The sequence below is a fragment of the Manis javanica genome, chromosome 9 (genome assembly GCF_040802235.1).
Source record: "Manis javanica isolate MJ-LG chromosome 9, MJ_LKY, whole genome shotgun sequence".
NCBI lineage: Eukaryota > Metazoa > Chordata > Mammalia > Pholidota > Manidae > Manis > Manis javanica.
The window spans coordinates 8,725,477-8,753,377 of NC_133164.1; the positions used below are offsets into that span (position 1 = coordinate 8,725,477).

General features: G+C 37.4%; 2 protein-coding genes across 7 annotated transcripts in view; one reads left to right on the top strand and one right to left on the bottom strand.

The window, feature by feature from the left end:
- FGF14 (fibroblast growth factor 14) overlaps positions 1-24,604 on the top strand; it is a 562,413-nt gene extending 537,809 nt beyond the window's left edge. For all 6 annotated transcript variants that reach the window (XM_073212385.1, XM_073212389.1, XM_073212388.1 and 3 more), the window contains 2 exons: positions 15,003-15,201; positions 18,361-24,604. In XM_073212385.1, the coding sequence (XP_073068486.1) occupies positions 15,003-15,201; positions 18,361-18,497 (336 nt within the window). In that variant the 3' untranslated portion in view covers positions 18,498-24,604. The remainder of the gene's footprint in view (positions 1-15,002; positions 15,202-18,360) is intronic.
- Positions 24,605-24,743: 139 nt separating this feature from the next.
- ITGBL1 (integrin subunit beta like 1) overlaps positions 24,744-27,901 on the bottom strand; it is a 186,694-nt gene continuing 183,536 nt past the window's right edge. The window contains exons 10-11 of the mRNA XM_017676074.3: positions 26,682-26,795; positions 24,744-25,645 (exon numbers count right to left, since the gene is read on the bottom strand). Coding sequence (XP_017531563.2) covers positions 25,554-25,645; positions 26,682-26,795 — 206 coding nt within the window. The 3' untranslated portion in view covers positions 24,744-25,553. The remainder of the gene's footprint in view (positions 25,646-26,681; positions 26,796-27,901) is intronic.

Below are 27,901 nucleotides of genomic sequence, written 5' to 3' on the forward strand. Positions count from 1 at the left end.
CTTCTCCTCCCAGGCAGAATGCCTTTCTCTTTGTTCTTCAGCTGACAAACTCCTATTCCCGTTTCAAGATCCAGCTAAATAATACCACATTTAAAAAGCTCCCCACTTCTCCTAGGCAGAAACAGCCGTTGCCTTCTCCACCTGAAGAGAAGACGAATGCATGGCGGGCATCCCTCAAATCCAGACCTTCCTTTGAAATACGTATGTGTGGCATGTGTACTATTTTTTTTTTTAATTTTTATTACTTGAAGTTTCTTTTCATCTTTAGAGAAAATTTTAAGTTCATCCTGAATTTTTGCTATTCTATATGTATTCTATAGTTAAGTACAGTGAAATGCTCTATGTCAGCAAGTCTGAAATCTAACACACTGGCAATTATGTGTTGAGCTGCAATAATGCTGTACTCAAGCAAGGGTAAGTGTACAGACCTCTATATATTGTTTGCCCACTGTCCATAGGCATCATCTTTATTAATTAATTATAATTATTTTTTTATTAAGGTATCATTGATTGACACTGTTATGAAGGTTTCACATGAAAACCATTGTGGTTACTACACTCACCCATTTTGTCAAGTCCCCCCCATACTCCGTTGAAGTCACTGTCCATCAGGATAGGAACATCATAAGCATCAACTTTTGAAATTCATCTTTTTAATACTTTCTCAAAAGTTCATCATTTAAAAAGAAATCTGTTCAGAGGAGCTTCGTTGGACTATATTTTCGAATGTCAATGTGAAGTAAAGGCAAACATAACTGGTTCGGAGAGTCATACAGTTCTCAGATGGACATTTATTACTGCAACTCCTTATTACCTGTATTTACATAGACCAAAGTCAAATGTGCTTCTGACACAAACAATATTGGATACTGCGCACTGAGACAGTAGAGTTTTTCTCTTTTACATTTTAAGAAAAAATTTTTAATCGTGTTTAAAAAACACAAAACATAAAATGTTATCATCTTAATCATTTTTAAATGTGGTTGCGTATTCCATTTGCGGCACCATCTGGCAGAGCTAAAAGAAATGCCTCAAATTTACCTGTGTAAACTATAGGCTTACCGTTTCCATTTGTAAAAGTCTGTGATTGATAAACAGATCTGAATTTTCACCATTTTCCTCTTCTTCAGAGTGATGTGAATTCTCCTCAACGCTATGACCATTCTCTTCCTCCTTAGTCTTTATATAAAAATAATAAGCTAGCATTTATTGAGATTGAGTGCATGGTTTACACCAAAAGCTATGCTCACGCCCCTCCAATCCAGTAATTCCACGGAGGTAGGTATTTTATTTTGGAGGTTCAATGACACTTTCAAGATCGTTATTAGTTAAGGGGCCAAAGTGGGAACAAACCCAGTCTATTTCATTGCCATATCCTCAACGCTCATCCCCATACCATACATGGGGCTGTATTCAGTGATCACTGGTCTTTCTTCCACAGCTTTCTTCCTTGATAACTTTAATGCAACGACATTCATATTTATTGATCGTATCCCAACCACTTCCTGACTGCTTGATTGATTTAATTGTCCTTCTCAGCATGTTCATATTATCCTTAGAAGTGAAATGACTCAGGGAGCACACAGCCCTCCAGGGAGGGGCTCAGGAGACTTTGTAACAAGGTGTGATGATGCTTGCGAATTAATTTTCACTTTTCCTCTTCACAGGGCCTACCTTCGGGGTGGCCTTTTTAGCTGCAATAGCAAATTGGACTGGTCGAGTAATTGGAAGAATCTAATCTATGAAACTAGTCTTAAAAGTTTACACTGTTCAATATGGAAAGATAAGCATGGCAAGTATAGGATCAAAATGCATAGATTAATGAAGGCAGGAAGGATGTGCTGATGGGATCTGTATTGATTTGCTGTAATACAACATGAAAATGAAAATCATTTTTAAAATAATTAGATGAATTCATGAGTGATGAATAAATAAGAGTGTTTAAGGAAATAAATATCTTGGAGCCTACCTCTAACCCCTTGCCCTAACATTCTAAGAATAACCATGTTTCATGTTATTCTGAAAAAGTCACAAACTTTACTTCTTTGGCAATTTGGGGGCATTCTTTTGTATTTAACCGATTCACTGACTTAGAATACCTTCTTACCCTGGCAAATTTATGAGAGAAAACTTCTGCGAATTTTTCTACCTTCAACTCAGAGGTCTGTAATGGGCATCATCATCTTCTTATGATTTAGTGGTGATCTGGGACCTATTTTGTTTACTGACTGGAACTTAAAATAAATAAATAAAACTATTTGAAATTAAGTGAACTGTTCCTCTCAAATTCCAGTGCTTCCGCTTCCAACTTATTTGCTCTGCTACTAATAATAGTTCCTCAGCTATGATCTGCCTTTGTTCTAGGAATGTGCAAAAGTAATCTGGAACTGAAAACCCATACACACACACACACACACACACACACACACACACACACACACACACACAGTCTATTTAAGGGAAAACTTAAAAATACAATCTTGTGGAAAGTTAGCCTATAGATATTTGAAGTAATATTCTATAAAAAAGCAGAGAGCATCATGTAAACGTATGTTATACATGTAAGCTTATTTTGCCCAAGAATACAAAACTGCAGTATTTGACCTTTCAGAAACTGCAAGGTACACATACCAAGTGTCATTCAGTTCCACAAACAAGAAACCTACACATTGCCCTTGACATTTCTTCTCCCCTAGTTGGCAGCCTACTGACAATTTGACCTCCTAAACATTTCTCCAGTCTGCCCATTTTTCTGCATCTCCTGCTAATGTCCTTGCTGGGCACTGCAATAGACAAACTGCATTCTTATATCCAAACTGACCCTCTTCTTTTCTTCACATGATAGCCAGAGTAGTCTTTCCAAATGCTACCTGATTGTGGCATGCTTTTTGCATAAAACCATTTAATGTCTTGCCATTGTTCTTAAAGAAAGTCCAAAATCCTTGACATGGCCATCTAGTTCCACTCATGCTCAACACCCAGATCTCAACTTTGATTTCTGCACTCTGTATTCCAATTTCACTGTTTACTTTTTGTCCTTCAAATGATCTCTCTCTGTTGCTGCCCCAGGGCTGTTGCACATGATAGTGCCCTTTCCCAGTGTGTTCCTCACCTTGCACTAAGCCTGGTTAACTCATACTGGTGCTTCAGATTGCAGCCCAGAGTTTGATAATTTCCCTTACTGATCCAGGGCAGGACAGATTTTTTTTGTTTTATGTTCTTAGAGAAATCATTCCTTTTCTTGTAAGAACTTATCTTATTTTTAATGATATAATTATTAGTGTAAATATCTGTGTACCCCACCAGACTCTGTGCCCTAAGGGAGGGCAGACTATAATCAATATTTGCTCAATATATTTCAAGATCAAAAACAGTGACTGGCAAATACTAGAAACTACATTTTTATTGCATAACTAAATGCATGAACTTTGGACATAATTAGGTATAGAATAATGAAAACTTGTTTCCATGTGCTCACAATATTCAAATTTTCAAATTATCATCTAATACCTGGACAGGAAGTTTAGTATTTGTAATGGTAGATTTTTCTTTTTCTTTTTCTTTTTCTTTTTCACCAGTTTTAAACAATACAATTCTTTCTACTTCACAGTATCACATTCTCAACCAACAACCTGGAAATGTAAAACAGTATAATTCTTAAATGCCTGTAAATTTTCCTAATATGACATGAAAGAAATTCAGTGCTAATTTAGAGAGAATTAAATCCATGGCAGAAGTGAACTTTGATGGCTTCAGCTTCATCTAGTTAGAGTTATTTGGCCAAGAGGTCGACATTCTTCTCTGCTCAGTTCCTCTTCTTTCTGCTAAAGTATTATCTCTCCTTTTACTTTCCTGGCTTCTCTCTTCAGTGTTCAGTGTTTGTCATTTTGTGTTCAACTTTAGAATTATTGAGCACATTGTTCCAGAATCTGGAAATTGTGTCTGAGAAAAAAATTAAACCTCTTGCATTTGGTTGATATTTCCAGCATTGTCATTATTAATGATTTTTGCTAATATAATAATAGCAGCATGATTTATGTAAAATATCACACAGATATAAAAACATCCATTGCTTGTTAGGATTTGTACTCTTGGAGACTCAGAATCATCATCTATGATGGAATAATGCTAGTTTTCTTCTTTAAGCATTATTAACAGCATTATTGAACTGAACAAGATATATGTGAATGGTCTTTGAAAATCATAAAACTCAATACAGATCAATACTATTCAATGAATAATGGGATTTTAGGAGTACTATAGAACCTGCTTATACAGTTCCTTCATTTTTCTCTGGAAGCTTGTATTTTTAAAGTTGGATCAAAGGATGGTTTTGATATATTGGTTTGGTTTGCTTTTTATTTATACAAGTAAGTGGTTTTGCCTGAGTATGTTTTATCAGGAAACATCTATAACATGTGCTTAATACAAAAAAGTTTAATGGGAAGCTCTCACTGAAGCATTAAATGGGTTTTAAAGAAAGGAAAGTTGAAGAAGCTTACAGATACATGTAGAAATAATCCTAAGGAGAGAAGCACATAGACTTATAAGAATAGTACTTCTTATTATTATATAGAATAGTATTATATAGAATAGTACTTATTCTATAAGAATAAGAATAGAGTTCAGAGAGGTATGTGGGAGAAATAACTCATGAAGGCAAATGTGTATTCACTCATAGAATCTGGAAGAATAAAAGTCCCAGCTACATATTTGTCACTTTACATTCAGTCATTCAAGATAGCAGGGGCTGAGAGGGGTGAAGAGATGAAAGAAAATATAAAGGAAGATAAAGTGACCAGACGAGGCTTTGGTAGGACATGACAGGAGACTGAACTGACCTCTGCTAACTATGTCACCTTAAAAAGTAATTTTCTGCACAGCAAATTCTGCTCTTGCTTGGGCTAACAACAACAGCAACAAAAAATCGAGTGCAACGAGTTGAAAATGTTTGCTAATGTAAGTGATAACATCTTTGTCTAGTTGGATGTGAAAGAAGTGGATATTTTCTGCAGCACTTGTTCCATTCAGGAATATCTTTGTTGCACCTCCCCCCCTGCCACCCCCACCGTCATCACCACCACTGGTGCTCTGACTCTAGAAACACAGGTTTTGTTCCTTTTGTTCCCCAAATACCTTGGAATCCCTTAATCATATAGTCTTATTTCTTAAATGCTATCTGTACCTATATATAAATTCTCTCTCCCTGTATTTCTTTATTCTCTTTCTGGTATACGTAATGTGTGACAGCGCTGCACCACATGGACCATCATGCCTGTTCACAACCCTCCCTGGATGTTAGAAAAAAGTAATAAAGTTAGGTTAAAGAGTAAAATGAATGCTAAGGCTGATAATTCTTAAAATAATTTATCCAAATGGATTTAGTCATCTTTTCCACTCCTTTCTTAAAAGTCATTCATTGAAGGAGAAATTTCTTTCTGGAACTATCTTAACTTCCCTTGGGGTCACTGCTGTCAAGCCGCATTCCTCTCTGTGATTTGCTTTAGAACTATATTGGTCAGGGGTATAACAAGTGACTTAGAGCCCAGGCCATAGAGTCGGACTGCCTAGGACAGAGTACTATTCCCTAGACTAACTGTGGTAAAAGGCAGTATTTTTTTTAAATTTCCAGTCTTTTCTGAGAGATACTTCCATGAAACATAATAAAATTAAATTATTAGAAAAGCATTTTTAAAAATATAGAAAAAATGCCCAGAGTTTTTATTTTTATGTTCAACATACATAAGAAACGTACTCTGTTAAGCTGTTATAATTTTATAAATGCTTTTGTTTAATTCTGTTCTTGTTTCATTGGAGACAGGAAATAGTTTGTAGATGGGCACAGTGCCGCTGACCATACCTTAAGTAGTATTATGATGGAGGCTATGTAATATATTTTATTACTTTCCTTTGAATGAGATAACACCATTTCTAAAATGTTCAAATGTTCACTGATATTGTCATGGTTAGGATATGAATAAATTTGGCCCAATGTGATACGCTGTGACAAATTACCAATCACCAACTGAATCTGTAAAATCCTCAACACGGAGGATAAAGCAATGCTGACAGTCTGACTTTGAGACACCACGAATCTCTACTCTGATGAAGTCTTGAGTATTTGTCAGACCAAGAGATTTCGCATGTCACGGTGTGCATCTTTTACCTGATGACATTATTCACCCAGACCATCCAGAAATATTTTTTAAACACACGGCTTCACTTTTTCTGGATTTTATTACATACATTCAGTCTGATTCCTTTCACATAAAAACCTATAACAGTTTCACATTTCCCTTTTAGGCAAAGTTCTATGCCACAAATATATGACCCTACATATGTTGAAGAAATATATGCATATTAGGAAGCTGATAGGTGACAAAACACCAGAGCACATTTAACCTGAGAGCTCAGTTGTTATTCACAACACCATCCACTAGGACACCCTCATCCCATGTCAACCCTGCCCCAGGTAATTTATGACAGCAATAAATGTTTTTTGGGGAGAATAGTTGGCAACAGATGGCAGCCAATCCAATTTATTTTGTTCAATATTTCTTTAGTTGATCAATGGAGAAAGGGATGGGTGAAGGGGAGAAGAGGTTCATTTTGAGTACCCATATGTTTTCTTGTTTATTTTTCTAACTCATTGAATTTATTTTTGTTCCACTTACAACTATATTCTAAAATATGTGTCATCTCTGCCAGTAGACTAGCATATCATGCATTACTGTTTTACATCTGTATTTTCTTCTGTATGTAGATAAAGCTCAGCAGCATAAGGTACATACTATCTGTGTTTTAGTTGGATGAATAATTCACTTGAATTATTAAGTATCTTTATCAGCTATCAATTGCCTTAATGATACCATGTAACTAATCAGCACAAGGGCAGATAACCGTAAGAGTATATAGCTTGTGCATCTAGGGTCATATGGAGCTTGGCTAGGTAGCTCTGTAGATCTTAAGCTTGATGACGTGTCCAGGAATGGGCGGATTTAGGTTGGGGCAGCGGGCTCTGCTCGTCTATGTCTGTCCCCAGCAGGGTGGCTCAGGCATGCTCTCCTGGCTGTGGGGGAGGCAGAGAGAGGGCAAACTTCTTTTTTTTACAAGTGCTTATCAAGCCTCTGCTCTCTTCATCTGTGCTCATAGTGGGAGGAAATGTCAAAGTACATGCTTAAGGGCATTGATCCAGGGGAGGCTGAAGAATTTGGGCCATTTTTACAATTGATCACAAATCTAAAAAAGTAAATCTTTTCAATTGAAGAATCTGATAAGTGAGTTGGAGTAGTTAAATATATATTTATCTTGATAAAAACAAATGTATCTGGGCAAGTTACTTAACCATTCTGTGCTGTTTCTTCATTTCTAAAATGGGAATAATAATAGTACCAATCCCATGCAGTTATAGGGAGGATTAAATTAGTTGATTATATAAAGTGCTTAGAATAGGATCCAGCACAGAGTATACACAACTAAGTGTTAACTATAGTCACTAATGTAATGAAATATTATTTATAATATTTATTAGAATAATCATTATTATGTTGAGACATTCACTGTTGAACACTGACAAATGTGTGAGGATGGTGTATGATTATATGAATACTTTCTCAAGCATATTTATTTGGTGAGGTTTTTGCTCATATTTATAGCACTGATACCATCTGTTCACGTTACAAGCATTATTATTTTAGGAATTTATCCATGTCTATATTCTAGAGACAACAGATTTAACATTATAGAAGCAGTTGGAATGTACTTCTACGTATAATTTTACAATTTCTTGATTAAAGATGGGATGTAAATTCTTCATATTTTTATTGTTTCCATTTTCTTCGTTTAGTAAATTTTACATTAATGTTAAGAAATGGTAGCAAGCTTATGAATAATACCAGTTTAGTTGATATTCCCTAAAATTTTGCTTTGATGTGTTAATTTGTTTAGTGTGGTAATATGTACATATTCTAATACTTACCAAGCTTTCAGGTGCACAAAAATAATCTGGAATCATGTTAAATTGCAAATTCTGATTCATTAGATCAGCAATGGGGCCTGGGATTCTGCATCCCTAACAAGTCCCTAGGTGAAGAAATTGCTATAGGTCCCTGAATAGTGAGGGTATTTATATGTATGTATTTATATATGTAAATATATATAATATAGATAATATATAATAAGGATATATATGAATATATAATATGAATATGAAAATGTTTTATATATGTCCACATAACATATATATTAAAATATATAAAATACATATTTATATTATATAACAAATAATTTAATTTAATATTCAATCATTATAATAAACAAATTGTGTTCTTGCCACAATTTTTAAAACTGTGCTAATAAATCTTCAAAATAAAATATATAATACATAATATAATACTTAAAATATCTTTAATAAATAAAATAATATGTCTAAAGATATATGTATTTATTTGTTTGTAAAATTTCTAAATATTAAGCAATATGTTTACAGGCAAAAACTCCCAAATCCTTCATTTACAATTTTGTTCCACTGGAAACTACTTAGGTTAACAGCTTCTGGACCTGTAAATATAAGGTGAGATTATACTTAAAATCACTCAGTCTTATAAAATAAAAGTTGTTTTTTAAACACACATATAATTATACTGTAGTTTGAAGTTCACACACACAAGTTACTAATGTTTTTCTCCCTGTGGGCACTGATCAGAACCTAATATTATCAATAGTTCATTATGTAGAATTTCAGGTAAATAAAATTCATTAATCTATTAAATTATCTGTTTTTAAATGTTAGCGACAGATTCTTTGTAGTTTCAAAATTCGTGACTGTAAAATCTTCCGAAAGGTCAGAAAATTCTTCCCTTTTATTTAATCTTAAGAGTGTTCTGCATATTTTTTCTTTAGAGAACTGGGTAGTGTCATAATAATCATTAAAGGATCTAATTGCTTTTAAAACTAGAGAAGATGAAGGCGAATGGGATAAATCTCTGCTGACCCCAGGATAAGTTCTAGCAGGCTACATCTTCTAAAGATAGGGAAGAAAAAACTGAGAATGCAGGTTAAATGAATCCTCAGGATTCCCATATGAAGGTATGTCTAATTAAGCTGAAACCTGTGAATAATTGACTACCACCTTGTTTATGATAACAATTAACATTTGAGCTGGACTTTTCAGTACTATTTACAGTTTATAAATGTAGCTAGAGTTTACAACTCAGTTTATAGTTTACAAATCATTTTGCACTGATATTATCTTATTTGAGATTTGTAAGAAACCTTTGTGGTTTGTTACTACTCTCCAATGAAGAGCTTGGAATCTGAGGCTCCCTCTTCTCAGTGTAAGCCTGGGGAGAAATATTCATAAGTTCAAGGTCAGGGTCATTAATTGGGTTGTTGTTCTGAGGAGACTGAGGCTTTTGATGACTCTGAAATATAAAGGTTAGTAGAATCAAAATAGCTTATATTTATTGTGCTTATTTTATGTGTTATTTGCTATTGTATGTCCAATATTTCTCTGTCCTCTCTTATTAATCTATTTTAGAAATGTCTTGTATGCTAATAAATGCTATATGTTTGTCTGGAAAGCCTGTTTTTATCTTTTCTCTTTGAAGCAGTGGTGGTGGCAGTGGTGGTGCTAGTGGTAGGCAAACCTGTAGATATTAACCAAACATGATTTTATTGAGTCATGGATAAAGCCGAAGGTGATGCGGTAATTAAATGGAAGCTGTGGGCTACTACCTGCATTTCCTTCTGGAAACCAAGGCTCATAACACACTATAAAGGCTTTTCCAAGGGTGAAACTGATGAAAATTTGATTCAAATTGTATAAATTTGTATAAATGAAAATTAATGCAATCCAAGTGTAACTTGGGAATTCTTAGCTACTTAGGAATTTGAAATTTGATTGACAACACTTCCCCCAATTACCTAGGTTGGAAAAATCCTCAAAATTTACCTTAGATCAGGGTTGGCAAAATCTTTTGGAAAATGACTGTACAGTAAACATCTAAGCTTTGTGGGCCATATAATCTCTGTCTCAACTCATATCTGAACTCATAGCTTGAATTTACAAAAACAGGTGGCAACTGTATGTGACCTACTGGCTGTAGTTTGCGGACCACTGACTTAGATTCTCAAGGTCACTTTTAGTTCTTAGGTTACAGTTACGCTGAGTTATCCGTGTTTATAGCTGTTTATTGGACATGAATGTGGGAACACAGGCATTCCCTCTTTGCTTCCCTCCCTCCATCCTCTCCTTTCATCCTGAACCCAGGAGCTTAGCCTTGTGCATGCACATGGCCCGTGGGGGTATTTTCCTAAACAAAGGTATTTCCCTCAGTAGAGGAATTCCGCTGTTACCATTCAGAAAATAAGCTTACCACAGATGGCGCTTCATTTCCAAACAACCACAACATAAAAGGAGATAGGGCAGTTTTATTTAATTGCTGTTTTTTTTCTATTCTGTGATTTGATGATTTAGCTTGGCAATGACATAAATTAATATTTCAGCTTTTGCCGGAACTCAACTGTTGGTGATTTTATTGTGGTGGAGTTGGTATTTCTAAACATATAGGAAGGCTCGATGAGGAAAAAGACATTTCAAACTCCTTATCTATTTCATTTTGACAGTTTCAAAGAATTTATATTTAAGCTTAAATTCAAATAGGCTTTCTCATATTATCCTTGCCAGCTTTAGAGTGTTTCAGTGGTGCAGTCTGAGTATTACTCAACTGCAGGAAAACCCTCCGTTAGGTTAGGGCTGCGCTGATGAACCACCTGGGGTCCTTCCTGCTGTGGTCTGGTGGTTCTCTTCATCAGAGGTCTCAGCTGGAGGCTCCCGGGCCCCATTGGCCTCTTGGTCCAAGCTCTAGCCACAAATAAGAACTAGGAAATAGTTGCTGCCATTAAAAGGAAATGAACTCTAGAGACCTGAATTTCTTACTTCCCTTGATGAACCAGATCTACTAAAGATCTAAGGCTTTATTTCCACTTGAGAACCATGTGAGGAACAGCCATTGCTTTGTCATTCCACTGCTCCCTCCCTCCTCAACGCCAATCCCGAGCAAGGGAATGTTTATCCTCATACGGGTGCCATGATTCCACGCCCTGCTTCCCTCCTGTGTCTGCCTGGAAAGCAGAGGCATTTGAGTTGCAGCCTCTGCTGTGCACATGATCCCTGAGGAATCTCAACCATTAAAATTATTACAAGTCTTTTCACTCCATCTGTCCCTGTAAAGCATGTAATAGGACTTGAACACAAGACAATGACTGTATTAATTGTACAATTACTATCAAGAGCATTTATGTTCATGTATTATGTTTTATTTGGTCAATGCCACGTTTTCCTTGCAAGGAAATACCTTTTAGAAGTCAGTGGCTAGAAAAAGACAAGAGTTTCTCTCTTCAATAATTTTTATAATGTAGCATTTCTCTTTTGTTCAGAATTTACTTTAGCAATGTGTCATAACTCTGGTAGTACTTCTCTCTTTACTTTGTGCACCCTTGATTATTATCACAAATTGCTGAAGTGAACACACACAGGCATGTTCTACAATGTTCAGTGCATTTTGCAGGAGAATGGACTTCAGCACTTCAACATGCGTTTGCAAGCTTCTCAAAACTATCTTCCACATGGACAACAGATTTGTATTTACCAAATACTAATCAGACTGTGTCATTATTCCCTTGATTTAAGAACTCCACATGTCAACCTCTTCAATTAATCTGTTTATCAGAGTGTCTGAGAGCCTGTCACAGTTTCCCAGTCTACCTTCTTTCCCACACCATTCTGCACTTCTGCCCCCCGGAAGTCTCAATAATGGACTAACCGTGGTTCTCCAAAGGTCCCATGGCATTTTCCAACTCTTATCCTTCACATTATCATTTATTCCACCTATACTCCCTCTAGCATTTTGGAGGTAAGTCTACCCTAATAAACATTACATTGTACTGTCATTTTTGAAGCCCGAGGGTTTTGACAAAATTCTTCTGGTCAGTGACTAATCTTCCTTCTTTTGGTGTATCTGTTGCTGAACCCAATATTTGATATAAAATGGTGCTCTTTAATCATTTAACTACGTTTTGGTTTGTTGAAATATTGATAGAATTGAAATAACTGATAAGGGTATATTTTAGACTATAAGTAATAGGGAATTTTTTTAGAATAAATATCGAGTGCCAGCTTCTCTTCTAAATATGTAGCATGTATGAATTCATTCGGTCCTTCTAACCATCCTGTCATCCTGTGATTTTTGTACCCATTTTACAGGGGAGGAAATGGAAGCTCAGAGGTTAAGTGATTTCCCCAGGGACACTCAGCTAGTAATAGTAAGGAGCAGGGCCAGGACTAGCATTCATAGTCACTCCTCTCCACTGCCTCCCATTTATGTATTAAAAGTATATTTGTCCCTTATGACACCAAACAAATAATAACTAAACTCAACTTTCCTTGGCCCTATAATGACTAACACTCTCCTGGGGAATGCTGAATTATTTGGGGCTCCCATATTGGATGAGCAGATTAAACTCTTGAAAAGTCTAAAGTCTAGTAAAAAGTTTCGGACAACAGTACCCTTGATGTAATATGTGCATGTGAGTGTGTGTATGCGCACATTGCTTATTTAACCCAGAATAAAGAAGGCTGCAAATGTACCAACCCCTCTCCACCATCACAAACCACCAAAGGCAAGGGCTCTTGGCTGTGGACGCCAGGAAGAATCGCCTATTGGCAAAACCACTGGCACAGCTCACAGAAAATGTGAAATCAACCTCCTCAGAGTCCTAAGATGCAAACATTTTATCTAAGAAGACTTAGTGTTGGATGTCCTTAACATGTACCCTGAGAATAAATGCCTTCTTCCACCTCAAAGGTCTTCATTCTCTTCTCTACTCAACGTCGTCACCTTAGAGTAGAGACAACTTGTTGCTGATTTGCTGCTGGTAGTGTAGGAAGTGTTCCCCATGTTCCCTCCACTGCGGCGGGCGAGCAGATGAGCATCACGGTTGCTACCCTTATGGCCCTGCATTTCCAAAGCTGGAGGCCCTGGTGGCTCCAAAGGTCAGTCATCAGGGAGCCTCTCAAGGAGGCGAGCCAGGCTCTGACGTCCAAGAACGCAGATGCCTGCTCCTCTGACCCCTGACGACCCACTGGGTCGGCTTTTACCAACCACACCCCCACCTGGTTTTCAGACACATTTTACCCAGTGAATAAGCTACTAGGATGCCCTGGCCTATCTCAGTAAAAAGATAAGTGACATGCCAAAGCCTAATCTATCCTAGAAGGTACACTTTCAACCAATATGTTATATTTATTACTCTCTTTTGGATAAACCAAATTTACAGGATTCCATTTTATTTTCCTCATCACAAATGTGTGGACATGCACCCTTTTATCAGGCTTTCCTCTGACATGGCTTTGAGACTGATTCCCTGCAACCACCATTTATTAGGGAGAGAACTGATAAGGGGGGGATTCGGAGAAATAGAATTTGGTGGAAGAACATTTATCTGGATGTGATATCATTCAAACCTGAGGTAGAATTACTAAAAGAAATGAAAGTCTACATAAATTCCTTGGGGAGGGGGCCAAACCTGTCTTTGGCTATTTTAATCTCTTCAGATTAATCACTGGATCTGTGATCTTTGTCATGAAAAGCACCCACCATTAACAAAACTTGTCCCCCTTGGAAAATAAGTAGTTGTCAGTGAATCAGTTAAAGTTATGGGGCACTTTGAATAAACTATATCCTGAAGAGACCCTATTTGATAATTCACATTCATGGTAAATATTGCAAGAATTTCTACGGGCAATAATGTCACATTCCTTATTATGGTTAGCGTAACTTTAACTCTTAAAGGTTTAATTTTTTAGACACTAAAGGACGTGTTTTACATAATGTGTATAGAAAATAACTTTTTAAAAGGGAAATAGAAATATTTTCTGCAGTCATAAAAACCTATTAAGGTGAAGTTTTTTCAAGTATAGTGGCATTTTTTAAAAGACCAATGACAATCAAGTTCTGTTTTGCATCCTTACTTCATATCTATAGAATAACATAGTGTTGAGCCTACTTAAAATAGCCACATAAACTACGTAAGCGGCTTCTATAGTCTAAAACTAGGAAGGTTGAATTTTTTAATTACTTTGAATAAAAATCTATCAAATGCTTTGTATGGTTTGGTTTTAGAAGTATGTGAACACCATCTATAAACATTTGTGTTGTTAATGATAATCACAGAGCAGTAAGCTTTGTGCTGCTCATCAATGTAGACCATCACCTTGAGAGTCATGGCATTTAATTCATTGTACTCTTTCCAAAAAGGCCAGGTGGACTTCAGACAGGGCCGCTTTTGATGTTTCTCTTCCGGAGTTTCAGTGGGCCTGCATACCATGGAATTAGGTCATTCTGTTCAGCTCCTGCCATGATCACCCGCTAACGCCACACCTGGCTTCAGCTCCGGTGACCAGTTTGTGTGCCAGCTGATTGTCATGGCTTTGATTTGAGGTTTCAGTTTGTCTCTTTGTCAGCACAGTGGGTCACCCTATAGTATCAATGATTCAATGAGTAGTTGGTAAGTGTTAAGGTGTCATATAATTATTCCTATGGGAATATTGAAAATAGAGGTGCAAAAACCTTAAATATATATTGTAGTTGTTTAGGTCACTCTAAATGTATACTGCTACTTTATTGTGCTGGCTCAGGTTATGCTCTGGTTGAACTGTATTCTGTTTAAGGCAAACTATTTTGAATTTGCTCATGTCTTCTATTTGCTTATGAAAGGACATCCATACTCTTGCTATATATTTTCCCAACTGCAGCAGATTCTTCTCTATTCGCCATACATTGAAAGTAATGTACAGACCCTCAGCGCTGCAGAAAGAGACCTATCTGGTCACCCAGTCCCAGGGCTGACTCACTCGCATGGTGACCGAGGAAACACAGAGAAAGCTCAGAGAAATTCCCACTCCTTCTTCTCACTTTCTATTCTTCCTTTTCTCTCGACAGGAACTTTTTACCCCTGAATGCAAGTTTAAAGAATCTGTTTTTGAAAACTATTATGTAATCTACTCATCTATGCTGTACAGACAACAGGAATCTGGTAGAGCCTGGTTTTTGGGATTGAATAAGGAAGGGCAAGTTATGAAAGGAAACAGAGTAAAGAAAACCAAACCAGCAGCTCATTTTCTACCCAAGCCATTGGAAGGTGAGTGTTACATGTGCATTTTCTTTATCAGATTTATTCCACATTTATTTTTCACTCTGATAACGATACCAGGGTCACAAGGAACCCTCAGGGAATGGCAGAAATATTCCTTGTCTTGATCTGGGTGATGGTTACACAGGTGTCTTCCCAAGTAGTGCACTTAAGATTTGTACATTTTACTGTATATATGTGTTTATATTATGTGGATATTTACATAAAATACACACATATGCAGTATTTAATGGAATATATATATACACATATATATATATATACATGCATCATTAATTTTAAAAATGCCAGGAAAACTCCCTCTCTACCCACTTTTAATGTTTCAAATCCTCACTGCCCCAACCTTTCTAGCCCTAATAATTTTAATTAATTAATTAATTTAAAAAATTAAACATCCTTAATGTCATTACAAATCTGTGACTGGGGCGATAGGTATGTTTGAAAACCTGCATTTTGGGTATTATGGCATACAAGTATTTGCCAATTTTGATGTTATCTAGCTGAAAGTAATCATATACCTGTGAATTATTCTATTACAGAAAATGGAGAGTTAATAACTTGGCCTTTAGAGAACTTGCTGATGTTATTTACCTCCCTTCCAAACTGCATGACTGTTTAGTAAATTCAGTTTTGGCTTTACCGCCTTTTATGATCACCTGTAAACAGTGAAATCTTCTCGTTTACTTGAACCAGATTCCCAGAAAGCAGGCTATAAAGATTGGTTGCTCAGAAATGTCTGCATCTTTCTCATTGAGGATTCTACCGGAAGCATCATTTATTTTTATCTATGTTACCTTTGTTTGAGAGCTACCAAAAAAATTAATATTGAGACTCTTGAAAAGTATTTTTCAAACATTTTTGTTTAGCTTTTGCAGAAAATCAGATCTACAATAACTAAATAAACACTTTAAACTAGCTTAGACAGTTTGATTTTCTTTTTATTCCTACAGGAAAGCCTTAACCATCAAGAGAAAATGCCTATTGGTTTCCATATTTGCTACATAGGAATGAGATACTTTGAAATATTGATTAATTATTACTTACCTGTGAATGTATAATTCACTTTTCAGTTTGCCTAATTTGGAAAACTGCCCTTGTTCGCTAATACCATCTTTATAATTTCAATGTTATTGACTCACCCTTAACTAAATTTGCCTGTAGAATAACTCCATGAAACCCAAAGGCTAGGGCCTATCTAGGAAAGGAAAAATTATGCCAGTGTCTGAAATGTGAGTGAAATATTCACATTATGTGACAGATATTAAGACAATTAGAGCAGAAATAAGAAATTAGAAGGCTTATCTGTTCTGACAAAATGATACCTCTGTGATTTGGCCTCCTTATTTTAAAGGAATGTTGAGACCATCAGACTGAATAATGTTCAAGTACAAATGAAAAATCAAAAAACTAAGTGAAGTGCAGCTTTACAAAAATCTTGGCTTATTTGACACCTTGCTTTGTCTCTTTACATTAGTTTTTGTTTTGAAGATGGACAGTTAGGAACTGACTAAATTTCAAAACCTTTTCATTGCATAAATGTAATGAAAACCAAAGGGGCCTTTATGTCTATTAACTGAGGCAAAATCTGGAAACCAGCTCTTTTGTGTATCAAGCAGGAAATATCTGAGACTCTAAAGATGTGGTTTAATAACATCCCTTGGTGTTCGGGCCATACACTGGGGTGTTGTGTATATGTGTGTGTTGCATGTTTATTCATACAGGAGGAAGAGAGAAACAGTATTTTCAAATAATTAGCAGACAGAAGTACTCTGAAAACAATTAAGGGGGTGTTTTAACGACAGAGGTTATCCCATAGGGTAATAAATAAGAAAATTAATTTCAAGCTTTCAAAACCCATACAGGATGTGAATTATATCATTGGCAACATTAGGGCAAATTAGGTACTCCATTAATTATTGATGCTGCGGGGCATTTGTGTATCTCTTACACAACTTTACTTGCACGGACAATCAAGGTTAATGTGCTGATGCTGTTGTCCCCTAATTGAATGTCATGGGAGCATGAGTTCAGAAAGTGCTCCATGGATGTGGACAAATTCCTTCTACGACCACGCCAAGTCATTAGTACAGGCCTGACGTAGATGTGCTTCCCAATGTGTGTTGCTGAAAACCCATATGGTGACTTATTGCCAAAGATGAAATCCCATCCCCCCAGACATGGGGAATGCAGATGGTCACTCACCTTCACTGAGCATAAGGGCTCTTCATAAAATACCAAAAACTTCTTTCAAAAGCCTAAAAAGCAGGTTGGGCAGCTCTAATTCACTTGTGTTTCTGATAGCAGATGATTTTAACTCAGCTCGTTTTCCCCAAGCAGCAGTCACTCTCAAAAGTCCTTTCCCAGAACTCCCTAGAGTCGTCTTTTAAAAAGCAACATAAACTGCTATGATTTGTCACCAGATTCTATCAAGCAGTTCCTCAGAGCCTCCTCGGACGTCAGGCCCACCTGCCCTCTTGCCATGCTGGGCTTCTCCTGTATATGACATCAATTACTTGATTTTTAATAAATGTCAGAAAATGAGGCACAAAAAATATAAACTGCCACGCAGTTGTCTACTGTTCTTTAAAGTTATCTTCCTGTGATTGTGGGAGAGGAAATCTAAATGATTTCCAAAAGGTCCCGGCTTAAGGAGAGCCAGTTCTTTGTTATTGTTTTGTATAGCTTTGAAGCTGACACGTGTGGGTGGCTACGTTGTTTCTGAACCACATGAGAGAATATTAATGATCTAGAGTGCAAATACTTAGACTTGAAAAGACATATGGGAAGTTCAGAGCTTGCTGTTCTATACTTCATGTGTGTGTGTGTGTGTATGTCTCAAGCCTACAAAGCCTACAAAGAGGCCATGGCTTCCATTTAAACCTCTTCTCCTAGACAAAAATCCAGGCACACCCATGTACACATTTTAGTTATAGAAACCAGAGAATGAAAGGGAAGTAATGAATTCTGATTTGGGTGGGAAACTATTGCTTCAAACGAGGAATTCCCTCTCAGTAGGGCTGCGTTATGGCAGGGGAAATAGGCCAGGGCCCAGGGCTGAGGGTATGAGCAATGGGCAGGCCATTCCCAAACCTAACCAGGGACTGTCTCCTCTCCCTCTTCTCCCCATACCCTCCTTACTGCCTCTAGTTGCCATGTACCGAGAACCATCCTTGCATGACGTTGGAGAAACAGTCCCGAAGGCCGGGGTGACGCCGAGTAAAAGCACAAGCGCGTCCGCGATCATGAACGGAGGCAAACCAACCACCAAGAGCAAGACGACATAGCCAGGTCCCCGCAGGTGTTGTGACTCGCTCGTCCTGAGCCCGGCTGAGTGACTGAGCTTACAGACGTTGCTGCTCCTGTGGCTGAGGAGCAGCTGGAAGGAAGCGAACGCTGGCTCTGTGCTGTCTCGAACTTCTTGGTTCCAAGTGGATAAATCTCAACCTGTTGCGCCCCCACAACAAGAAGACACCTGGACAACCAGCTCAACTCAGACCACGGAATGCCCTACCAGATATGGAATGCCTTTTTAATATCTTTTCTGTGACTGTGACACTTCATGCGAATGACATACTTCACAACTACACCCGATACCTTGCCTGCTGACAGCTACCCATAATCCTTTTTGAGTCCCGTTTCAGCGAAATCCATGTGTTTAAGTTCAATTTTGTAGCACATGAATACTCTTGAGTAATTTCTAGTTAGAACGCTGTAAACCTGTGCTATTCTGGATTTCTCTTCTTCCCATTTTTACAGGCTGCTCACTCCACTGTCTGTGACCTTTTGCAGGGATGGTTCCCTCTAAATCTTAAATGTTGCAGTTGGCTTAGTCTGGAGAGCCATCAGGGAATCAGGAAGACCTCTAAATATTATCACAAATTGCGTCTATAGAGATTAAGGGTGTTGTCTCCGGTTCACACTATCGATTAAACACACATATACGCTCTGTGCAGTAGCAGGTACCGCGTACTGAGGTCGGCCGGGTGGGGAGAGAAACGAGTCGAACACAGTCCACGGGACGCTCTCTACGATATGTGTTTGACCTCCCCCTCTAGTATCCTGTGTGTGTGTGTGTGTGTGTGTGTGTGTGTGTGTGTGTGTGTGTGTGTGTTTTATACGTATCACAAGCTTACTGGTTATGGTAACATTTGCCTTGCCCAGCGAGCAAGACCCACTGGTTTTTGAGAAAGTGGGTCCAAAGAACTCTGTAGGCCTTGTAGGCCTGATTAAGGTTCATTTTTCATCGACTAATCCTCATTATTTGGAAAAAAGGAAAAAAAAGAAAAGAAAAATCAGTCATTACAACCTACGAGAATTGTGCTACCTAAATCCATTTCAGATAGAATCCTTCCTGTTTTTAATGAACCGAACTCAATGCCATCCCCGGTTTGGGCTGCGTTGCACTCCTAGTCAGCAGAGCATGGGCAGGCGGCTGTTGTGTTCTCTTCTGCGGCAGCAATGCAAACGTTAGTTATAAATTAGACTTTACTATTTTTGGTGTTTAATGACAGGTTTTTAAACTGGACACATTAGGAAAAAATATTTTTTTGAGCTCAGCATGCTGAGTCAGGCACTGTGTCTTTCACCGGTCCATGCCCGTCACTCAGCCCCCCAGGGCCCAGGTCGCCCGCGGGCTGGAGGAGAGGTGCCTTGCCATGATCTCAGAATGCAGTCTGTTCAATGACTAAATAAAATGAAAGGCAAACCAACACGCTTCATCAGGTGTTTCCGTCCATTCCACTGATTTGCTTTGGTTTTCTTTCATTTTCTTAATTTCCTTTGGAGTAACTCTGAGCTTAGGGAAGACAGCTACTAAGAAAGGCCATGGATAGTTGACTACACAGTGAAGCAACCATGCCAAATGTTCAATATTGGATATAAAGTTTCAAAATGTTTAGTACTAAACTGTTTGGAAATATTTGTTGACTGTGTATACTTAATAAAATTCAACGTTTTCTGCTCAGAAGAGTTCATTGAGACCAAACTGAACCTCATTTATAGAAACCTACATGTGGGATCAGTGTGCTGGCTTCTTGTTATTATTTCCATGTAGAAGGATGACCCAGTTGCCATCTTCCCCCACCTGCACTGTATTTACCCGGGAAATTATTTTGTCACCGCTTTCCTAAGTCTCCACAACAGCCCTTGCCCAGCATTTAAAAATTTTGGCCTGCTTAGCTGATTAAAGATTTAGTATAAATTTAACTGTTTATGCTTATTTCATTTTCATATTGGATTCCATTTTAATAAATAAAAAGTTAGCATAATGTTTGAGTAGATTTATTGTCGGTAATGCTTAAGTAAGAAAATACCACAAAATGATTCCTTCGACCATTCTTGATTTCTCTTTAAGTCAGATTAAAGTCTATGGTTTTTAACAGGATGAAATATATAAGATGAATTTCATTAACCAATTATTTAGGGAAGACATATATTCCATAACATGTGGCAAACTATGAATAATTTAACTTGAAATTCCAATTAGATGGGTTTATAGACAGTGCTTACCCCAACACCCATGTGTACAAGTGTATGTGCATGTGCACGCACACACACACACACACACACACACACACACACACACACACACACATCAAACAACCCCACCTATTTTTTTTAGTAACCAGCTTGACTTATTAGCTTCTTTTTCCCCTGCGGGCCTGTTTAATGGTTAAAATTAATACAAGATTTATTTTCGTAAAGGACACATTTATGTCAATATGCACCTCAGTTTGGGCTTTATCCGAGTTGTCTCTAAGGGCATTTATCCCTATGAATGGATGTCAAAATACTTTCTTCTAATATATGTTTAGTCATATTGCAGAGGGGTCCTTGTTATTTGTAATTAGACCACTTCCTGGTGTCTGGTCTCACCTGTTGCATAGGACGAGGACAACACTGGATGAACTGCATGTAATAGGACATGTGTATCAAGAACTGTTGGTATGTATGACTCAATTTACATACATAGAGTTTCTCTGCATTGTAGTTTCTGTGTTTACTATCATTTGTACTCACAAGTACATGTTGAAATAAAATATTTATACAAAGGCATATTATAAAACATCAAACGACTTTATGTAACAAAATGGCATTGCATCACCCACAAATATAGAGAACTGTCATGTAAATAAGTTGGTGAATTCAATTTTCCAGTTTACCATGCCAAAGAAAATTTTAGCTCTTTGATGATACCTCTCTGGCTATTCTTCCAGGGTAAGACTCCACCATTTTTTCCCTTCCAAAATTAGGTTTGCTGTTATTAAGTAAGTGTAATCTGTCACTATTGATGTTCTGCATAGTAAATATGATAGAATTCATTTGTATTTACAGGCCGTGTATTTTGTACCTCCATGTACACAGGTTAATTGTATCGAGTCTCTCCAATATCACATCCCCTTGCATGCATATCTGCTGTAGGAGGGTTATTTCTACTGATTTCTTATGGTAGCCAGTTGCTTCACCCACCCCTCATCAATGGTCAGGAGTGTTGTTTTAATATTTCAGGTGTCACCATTTTTATTTTAAGTTTGCTTTCTAAAATATTTTACTAAACTCTACCAGAAAAAATTACACAAGAGATGTAAATGGTACACTTTATGTGAAGAGTACAGTGGTACTCCATCCTCTCCTCACAAATACTGGAGAATATGGATTCTTGCTCTAAATGTTTCATTGCCCTGAGGTTTTTAGGGCTGGGGGTGGCTTCTCCACAGTGGGTGCCCAAGACTCCTGCTGCAGCCCTTCTAATTGTTCGCCTCTTGGAGAGTAAGTGGAGCTTTGTTAGCACAGCTGGCCAGTTGCTTAATTAATGTCTAAAGCAATAAAACGGTCAGATGTTTTCAAGCGAACCAATTTTCGATTTGTTTCTCTTAAAAAGCAAAACAACACAACCAGAAAACATCTTGTTCTTTAAGACATGTATCACTTCACTTAAAGGTTTCTTCCTCATATTAGAGGGAGAATAACATTTGAAGAGACCAGATTGACTAAGAAATCCATTTTAGAAGGAAGTGAAAATAATTTCAACTTATTTTCATTTTATTTCAGAACAAGACTATGTCCCGGGAAAGCAACTGGCCAGATGTGAATTGTGTTACCTTGGAGTAAACTACATTTCATAGGTTAGGGATCTTAGATTACAGATGGAACATGGGTCTGTTGACTCTCTTGAGTACCAAGTAGGGTTTCAAAGTTTTGATAGTGAGTCTACAAATGAAGGCTGAGCTATGTTTCGGTTTGGTTTTTTCTTGTTCTTCTATATGATTTGCTGGCCAAGGTTGGCATCTGAGGTAGAGGAGGCCATTCCTTTCAATGTGCTGCAGTGATCTGGGTTACCTCAAGGTGCTCAGAGGAAAAACAGGGTATAATGATTCTCCTCTTTAGGCCTTAGGACCCTCGTCGGATTTCCCTGCAAAGTCTTCGTGAAAGAACTCAGTGATTGTCTGCCAAACAAGCAGCTGCAAAACTGTTGCAACCTTCCCAGTTGCCATTAATCCCACTGTAATTTTAGAAAAACTTGAACAAGCCAATCAGATTTGCACATTTTCCCTCTGACCTATTACAAGTTTGTTCTTGTCCCACCTTTTTTTTTTTTTAAGGGGCAGTTTTTATCTCAGTAAGGAAATCAAAAGTCAAAGTACAAAATCACATTGAAGGGTAGAATTTAGTCTTTCCATGGAACTTTTTTTCCAACATGTAGATTAAATCACTTCTTAATAGATCTGTGGATGTCTCCATTGCCAGAGCCAGACACACACACACACACGAAATATGGCAGACAGAAAGAAGTAAAAAGAAATACTCTGTTTTAAAAGAAAAATGTGCATTAGAGTTTAGATACCATGTGATTTCTGCAATAACTCAGTTGTGGCTCAGTAATGTGTAGCTAAACGAACCCAAGATATAGCTGACTGTAATATATTTACACCTTCTTAAAAAAATCAGGACAAATTACATTTTGAACCTTATAGTGTAATACTTTCTCCATATCTAAACTTTTTTTTAAGAGACATAAATGCTGAGGGCATTTTTTTTACATGAAAATATGAAAAGAGGAGCCTTTTGCTATAGTTGTTGCTAATGGAAAAGGGATAACAAATCTAGTGTATAACAAGAAAATAAGACACCCCTAGGCTTACGTGGTAAGACACTGGCAGTTGAGGGCAGGTCAAGGATCAAGCAAGCTGGCTAACTACCACTCATCAGCAAATCAAACCCAGCTTACAATCTGTTTTTGTATGACCCAGCAACATAGTATGAGGGTATTTCCTCTCTTTTTTTTTAACAGTTTTAAAATATTAAACACAAACAAATGAAGAATATGAGACGCATGTGGCTGACAAAGTCTAAAATATTTACTAGCTGGTCCATTATAGAAAACAGAGCTCTGCAACAGGGGAATTTGAATGTTATTTGTATTATGCCTGGCTAGATAGTGTAATGAATCTTAATATGTGTGCATCCTCAAGTCATCAAGATTGCTACTGAGCAATTATAATAGGTTTGTTTGAGCCTTAAAATGCTAGGCTAGAGGACAGGAAAGAATATAACCTATATTCTTTCTTAACTGCTTATATTTCCCTCCTTTACCAACCTGATATATCAACTGACATGCTCAGTAGTAAAGATACAGCTAATACGGTTGCACTCCTTAGTCTCAGGATAGAGATAACAGTTTTATAAATCTACTAAAGTATCAGAACACTGTTAGTACTATAAAAAATCAGCATCAGTTAAATTTTCTCTTAAATATTTTTCAATATTAAATTTTTAAGTAACTCAGTGGATACATATTTTCATTTTTGGTGATGTGACTTAAAAAGTTCAAGCCATGACCACAGAGTATTTACATCATTAAAATTTCCAAGTAAAATTTTCATCTCAAACAATAAGGAAACGATTTTGTTACATTATTCTAGGATTTTACAAAATACAATTCACATTTAGAAAAAAATGTGTGTTTTTTTTTTCGCTCCAAATAATTAAAGGTTGCCTAAACTAATGTGTGAAAGTAGATTTAACTGTAAATATGTAAGGGAAGTCCAAATTATTGTACATTTTCATAATTCAATGTGAATTTCATACAGAGCAAAATTTCACCATTAAGAAAATAAATGTTTTGTTCTTATCACTGAGTGAATATTTATAATTTCTATTTAAGTCATTTTTTTATTTTGTTTTTCTATCCTCTGAGCTTTAGAGACTGGTGCCATTTTATCACAATATCTCCTTTTGACTTCTTTGTATGGTACTAATTTTCTAGTAAGTAAATGTATCCTTAGAAATCAGAGAGTCTTTTAAGGGAAACGAATGCATATTTCATCCCCATCGTATATTTAACCAGATATTGTGTTTTTAAGTGGCAAGTTACCATGGAGTAACTTAAGTTGTGAAAAATCAGATTCCTTGTACACGTAACCCCTGCCCAGTTTAAAAACTGATCTAGTAACAGAAAATAGATACCCCTGAAGAACACCTCACTTTGGGGGTTAAAGCCGCAAGTGGAAGATATATATTGACACAGGGTATAAACAACTTATAACACTATTTATTAAAAATGTTAAATTGTACATTTTTCATACTTTCTTCCTTCATCATAAAAGAATCTTGCTTTGTGAGTTTAAAGTGAGACTAGACAAATGACTTAATGGCTAAAACCGACCACTCTTTTTCTTTCAAAAGCACTGGTTAACAGGTCTCTGGACTCCCCTCGTTCCCCACCCCCAATTTTATACCTCATGTGGGTTTGCCTTCACTGTCCCCTTAAAGAAAAGCTGAATGATAAGGAATCCTGGCAAAATATAATCAATGGATTTATGTGAGGATATATCTTCCCTTTAGATGCTAATATGGTCCTTTTTGCATAGAGCTGTGCATTTCTAGCAATCATGTAATTCAGTGTTTCACAACTCTGGCAATATTGACATTTTGAGTCAGATAATTCTCTGTGGTGGAGGCTGTCCTGTGCGCTGTCATGTTTAGCTGCATCCCTGGCCTCTACCCACTAGAAGCCTGTAGCACACCCTCCCATCCCAGCCAGTGTGACAATCAACATTGTCTGCAGACAATGCCAACTCTTTTCTGGGTGGCAGAGTCGCCCACGTTGAGAACCACTGATGTAGATTATGGAAGAAAATTTCTTTCTGGTGTGATTTACATCAGACTTTGCTTAACTCATTTTTAATGGCTACCCAGATTTCATTCAGGCATTCAGAAATAGAAAAACATACAATAGTCTGTTTGACCTGCCCTAATGGTGATTATACATGGTTTCCGTTGCATTTATGTGTTCTAATGGCCTAGAGAAATAAAAATCCCATCCTCCTCCATGGAACTGTTTAAGGATATTCCGTGCCAAGCCAGATTTCACATGCATTTCCATTCCATCCATCCCAGCACTCACAGTTTCCGCAGCTACATATTCCATTACCTGCAATAAAACACACGTGAGAGTTGTGAACATGTAGAAATGCACCAAGTGAAGATGTTTTAAACCATAACTGTTTGTAATCAAAACCATTCCACTCATCCTCTACAGATTTTCTTGCTGGGCAGCCATTTGATTATTGTCATATTAAGTAGCTAGGAAAAATCTGATCTTTCAAACACTGGCATCTACGGGGGCCCATTTATGTGGATCCGTACACCAGTGACCATCCTGTATCAGTCCAGCTGGACTTCCATGTCATTTTGTTTTCTGGTAGAGAGCAAGTTATATCTGACTTATGAATAAAAAGTAAAAAACATAAAGCACCTTGACATAATATGAGGTAGGCTGAATAATCAGCTAGAAGAGGAGCCTTCAGTTGTAGGGAAGGACAGAAAGTGAGTGTCCAGCCTAATGACACAAATATTCATCTTTTACCTTCAGCTAGAAACACAGAAAACAAATATGCATGTCTCTCTGTCCTCTGTAACTTGTTTAAGCAGATGTATTTTATAGCAAGTTATTAAGACTTAGTGACTTAGGAGAGCAGGATCTATTACACTGCCAAGTGTTCTTCACACCCCCATCTGCACACACACATGCACACACACACACACACACACACACAGTCCATTCCCTGAGAACCACCACCACGCCAACCATCTTTGAACTAGTGGAACCTGAACGCCTGTTCAAAATCCTCCTCCATTCCCCACGCCAGTCTCCAGGTGAATTGGTTGTCAAGAGAATTCTTGTCTCTTTTCAATATATAACTGTCTATGTATGGGTTGGGGAAAGGGCAGTTACTTTGCGGAAGTTTTTCAACAGTCATATAAATTGGCTTCACTGTTCTGTATTCTCCTATGCCTGGGATTAATACCAGTGCTTATTCCCAGATGCCCACCTCCCCTCATGCGGTGCCTGCACACGAGCAGCTGGTGGACACTCTCCTGCCCAGCCAGCTACCACAGCGTGTGGGTAGTGTTTGTCTTTACTGCAAACTGCGGCACAGACCAGGTCGAGCAGGCCAATACTGCACCTGTGCAGATGAGACCATCGTGCTTGTCACAGTCCCTGTCGTCACAGTCGCAGAATTCTCCCGAAATATACCATTCTTCAGCAGAACAAATGCACTTTCCACAGTGACAAGAACCTGCAATCACAGAGGCCATTACTTGCCGTTTCCACGTATAAAGGTTTCCATCTAGAAGAGAATACTGTCAACCCACTGACAATAGGCTTCTAATCACTTATCTTCCAAAGGTGAAAGTTTATTGAATAGCCCTTTGCTCAGAAGGGACCTTCCCTCGCTGTAATTCGTAAAGGTTATCCAGGGAAGGCTTCATTATGGATCTAGACAGTTGCAATTAGCCTTGAGCAAATGTTCCATGCCCAGTCTGATTGAAATGTCAGTGAGAGCAGAATGTGGCTAATTCTTATAGATGGCCTTCCAAAACGGTGTTCAAAAATAGATGTTTTTTTTTCTTTTTCCTGAATTCAATCATGTTTTATAAGTGTCTGCTCTTTAAAGGAATTGAATAGTAAGTTCTGTTAAATAAGGATGCATTTTATAATTAAAATAACTGCTAAATTATTCTGTTTAAAATTTTGGATTTTTGTTTACATGACTTTCTTAAGGGAGGGACACCCTGCCTATTGGGTGGCTTGCTGAAGTGCTCAAAATGTATACACAATTGCTCGTGTATATTTGACTCACCAGATCCCGCTCTCGGGAGGCCCTGGCGTGATCAAGCATAGCTCTCATTCCCCCAGACGTTCATCTCGTGTGAGGCTCTAGGTCTAACCACTCTCCTCACTACTTTATCTATTTCTCCTCTTTTTACTTCCTACCTAATTAAAAACTTCCTCTTTGGTCATGCAAAATATTTTAATATACTGAGAAACAACTTCATTAATGATATATATGAAAGAAATGAAAATACATGAATTAAATGATGTCACAAAGAGAGGAAAGCTCTTTTGGTCTACATGTCTTTACATAATAGGCTAAACAAAAAAACCCTCACATGGAAAAATCACTTCTACCACAGCAATAAAAACAACTTAACATCAGAAAAGAAACACCTGTGAACAGGACTCCCCTTTCTTCTATTTCCTTGGATCGATTGATCTTTCTAAATGTGATTTCTTCTTACAAAAGGATGGCCACCACTACATTTTTCAGGTCAAAGATTACCTTAAGAGAATGTGAAATAGGAGTATTTTGGCATTTTTAACAACATACCAATTCAAAATATA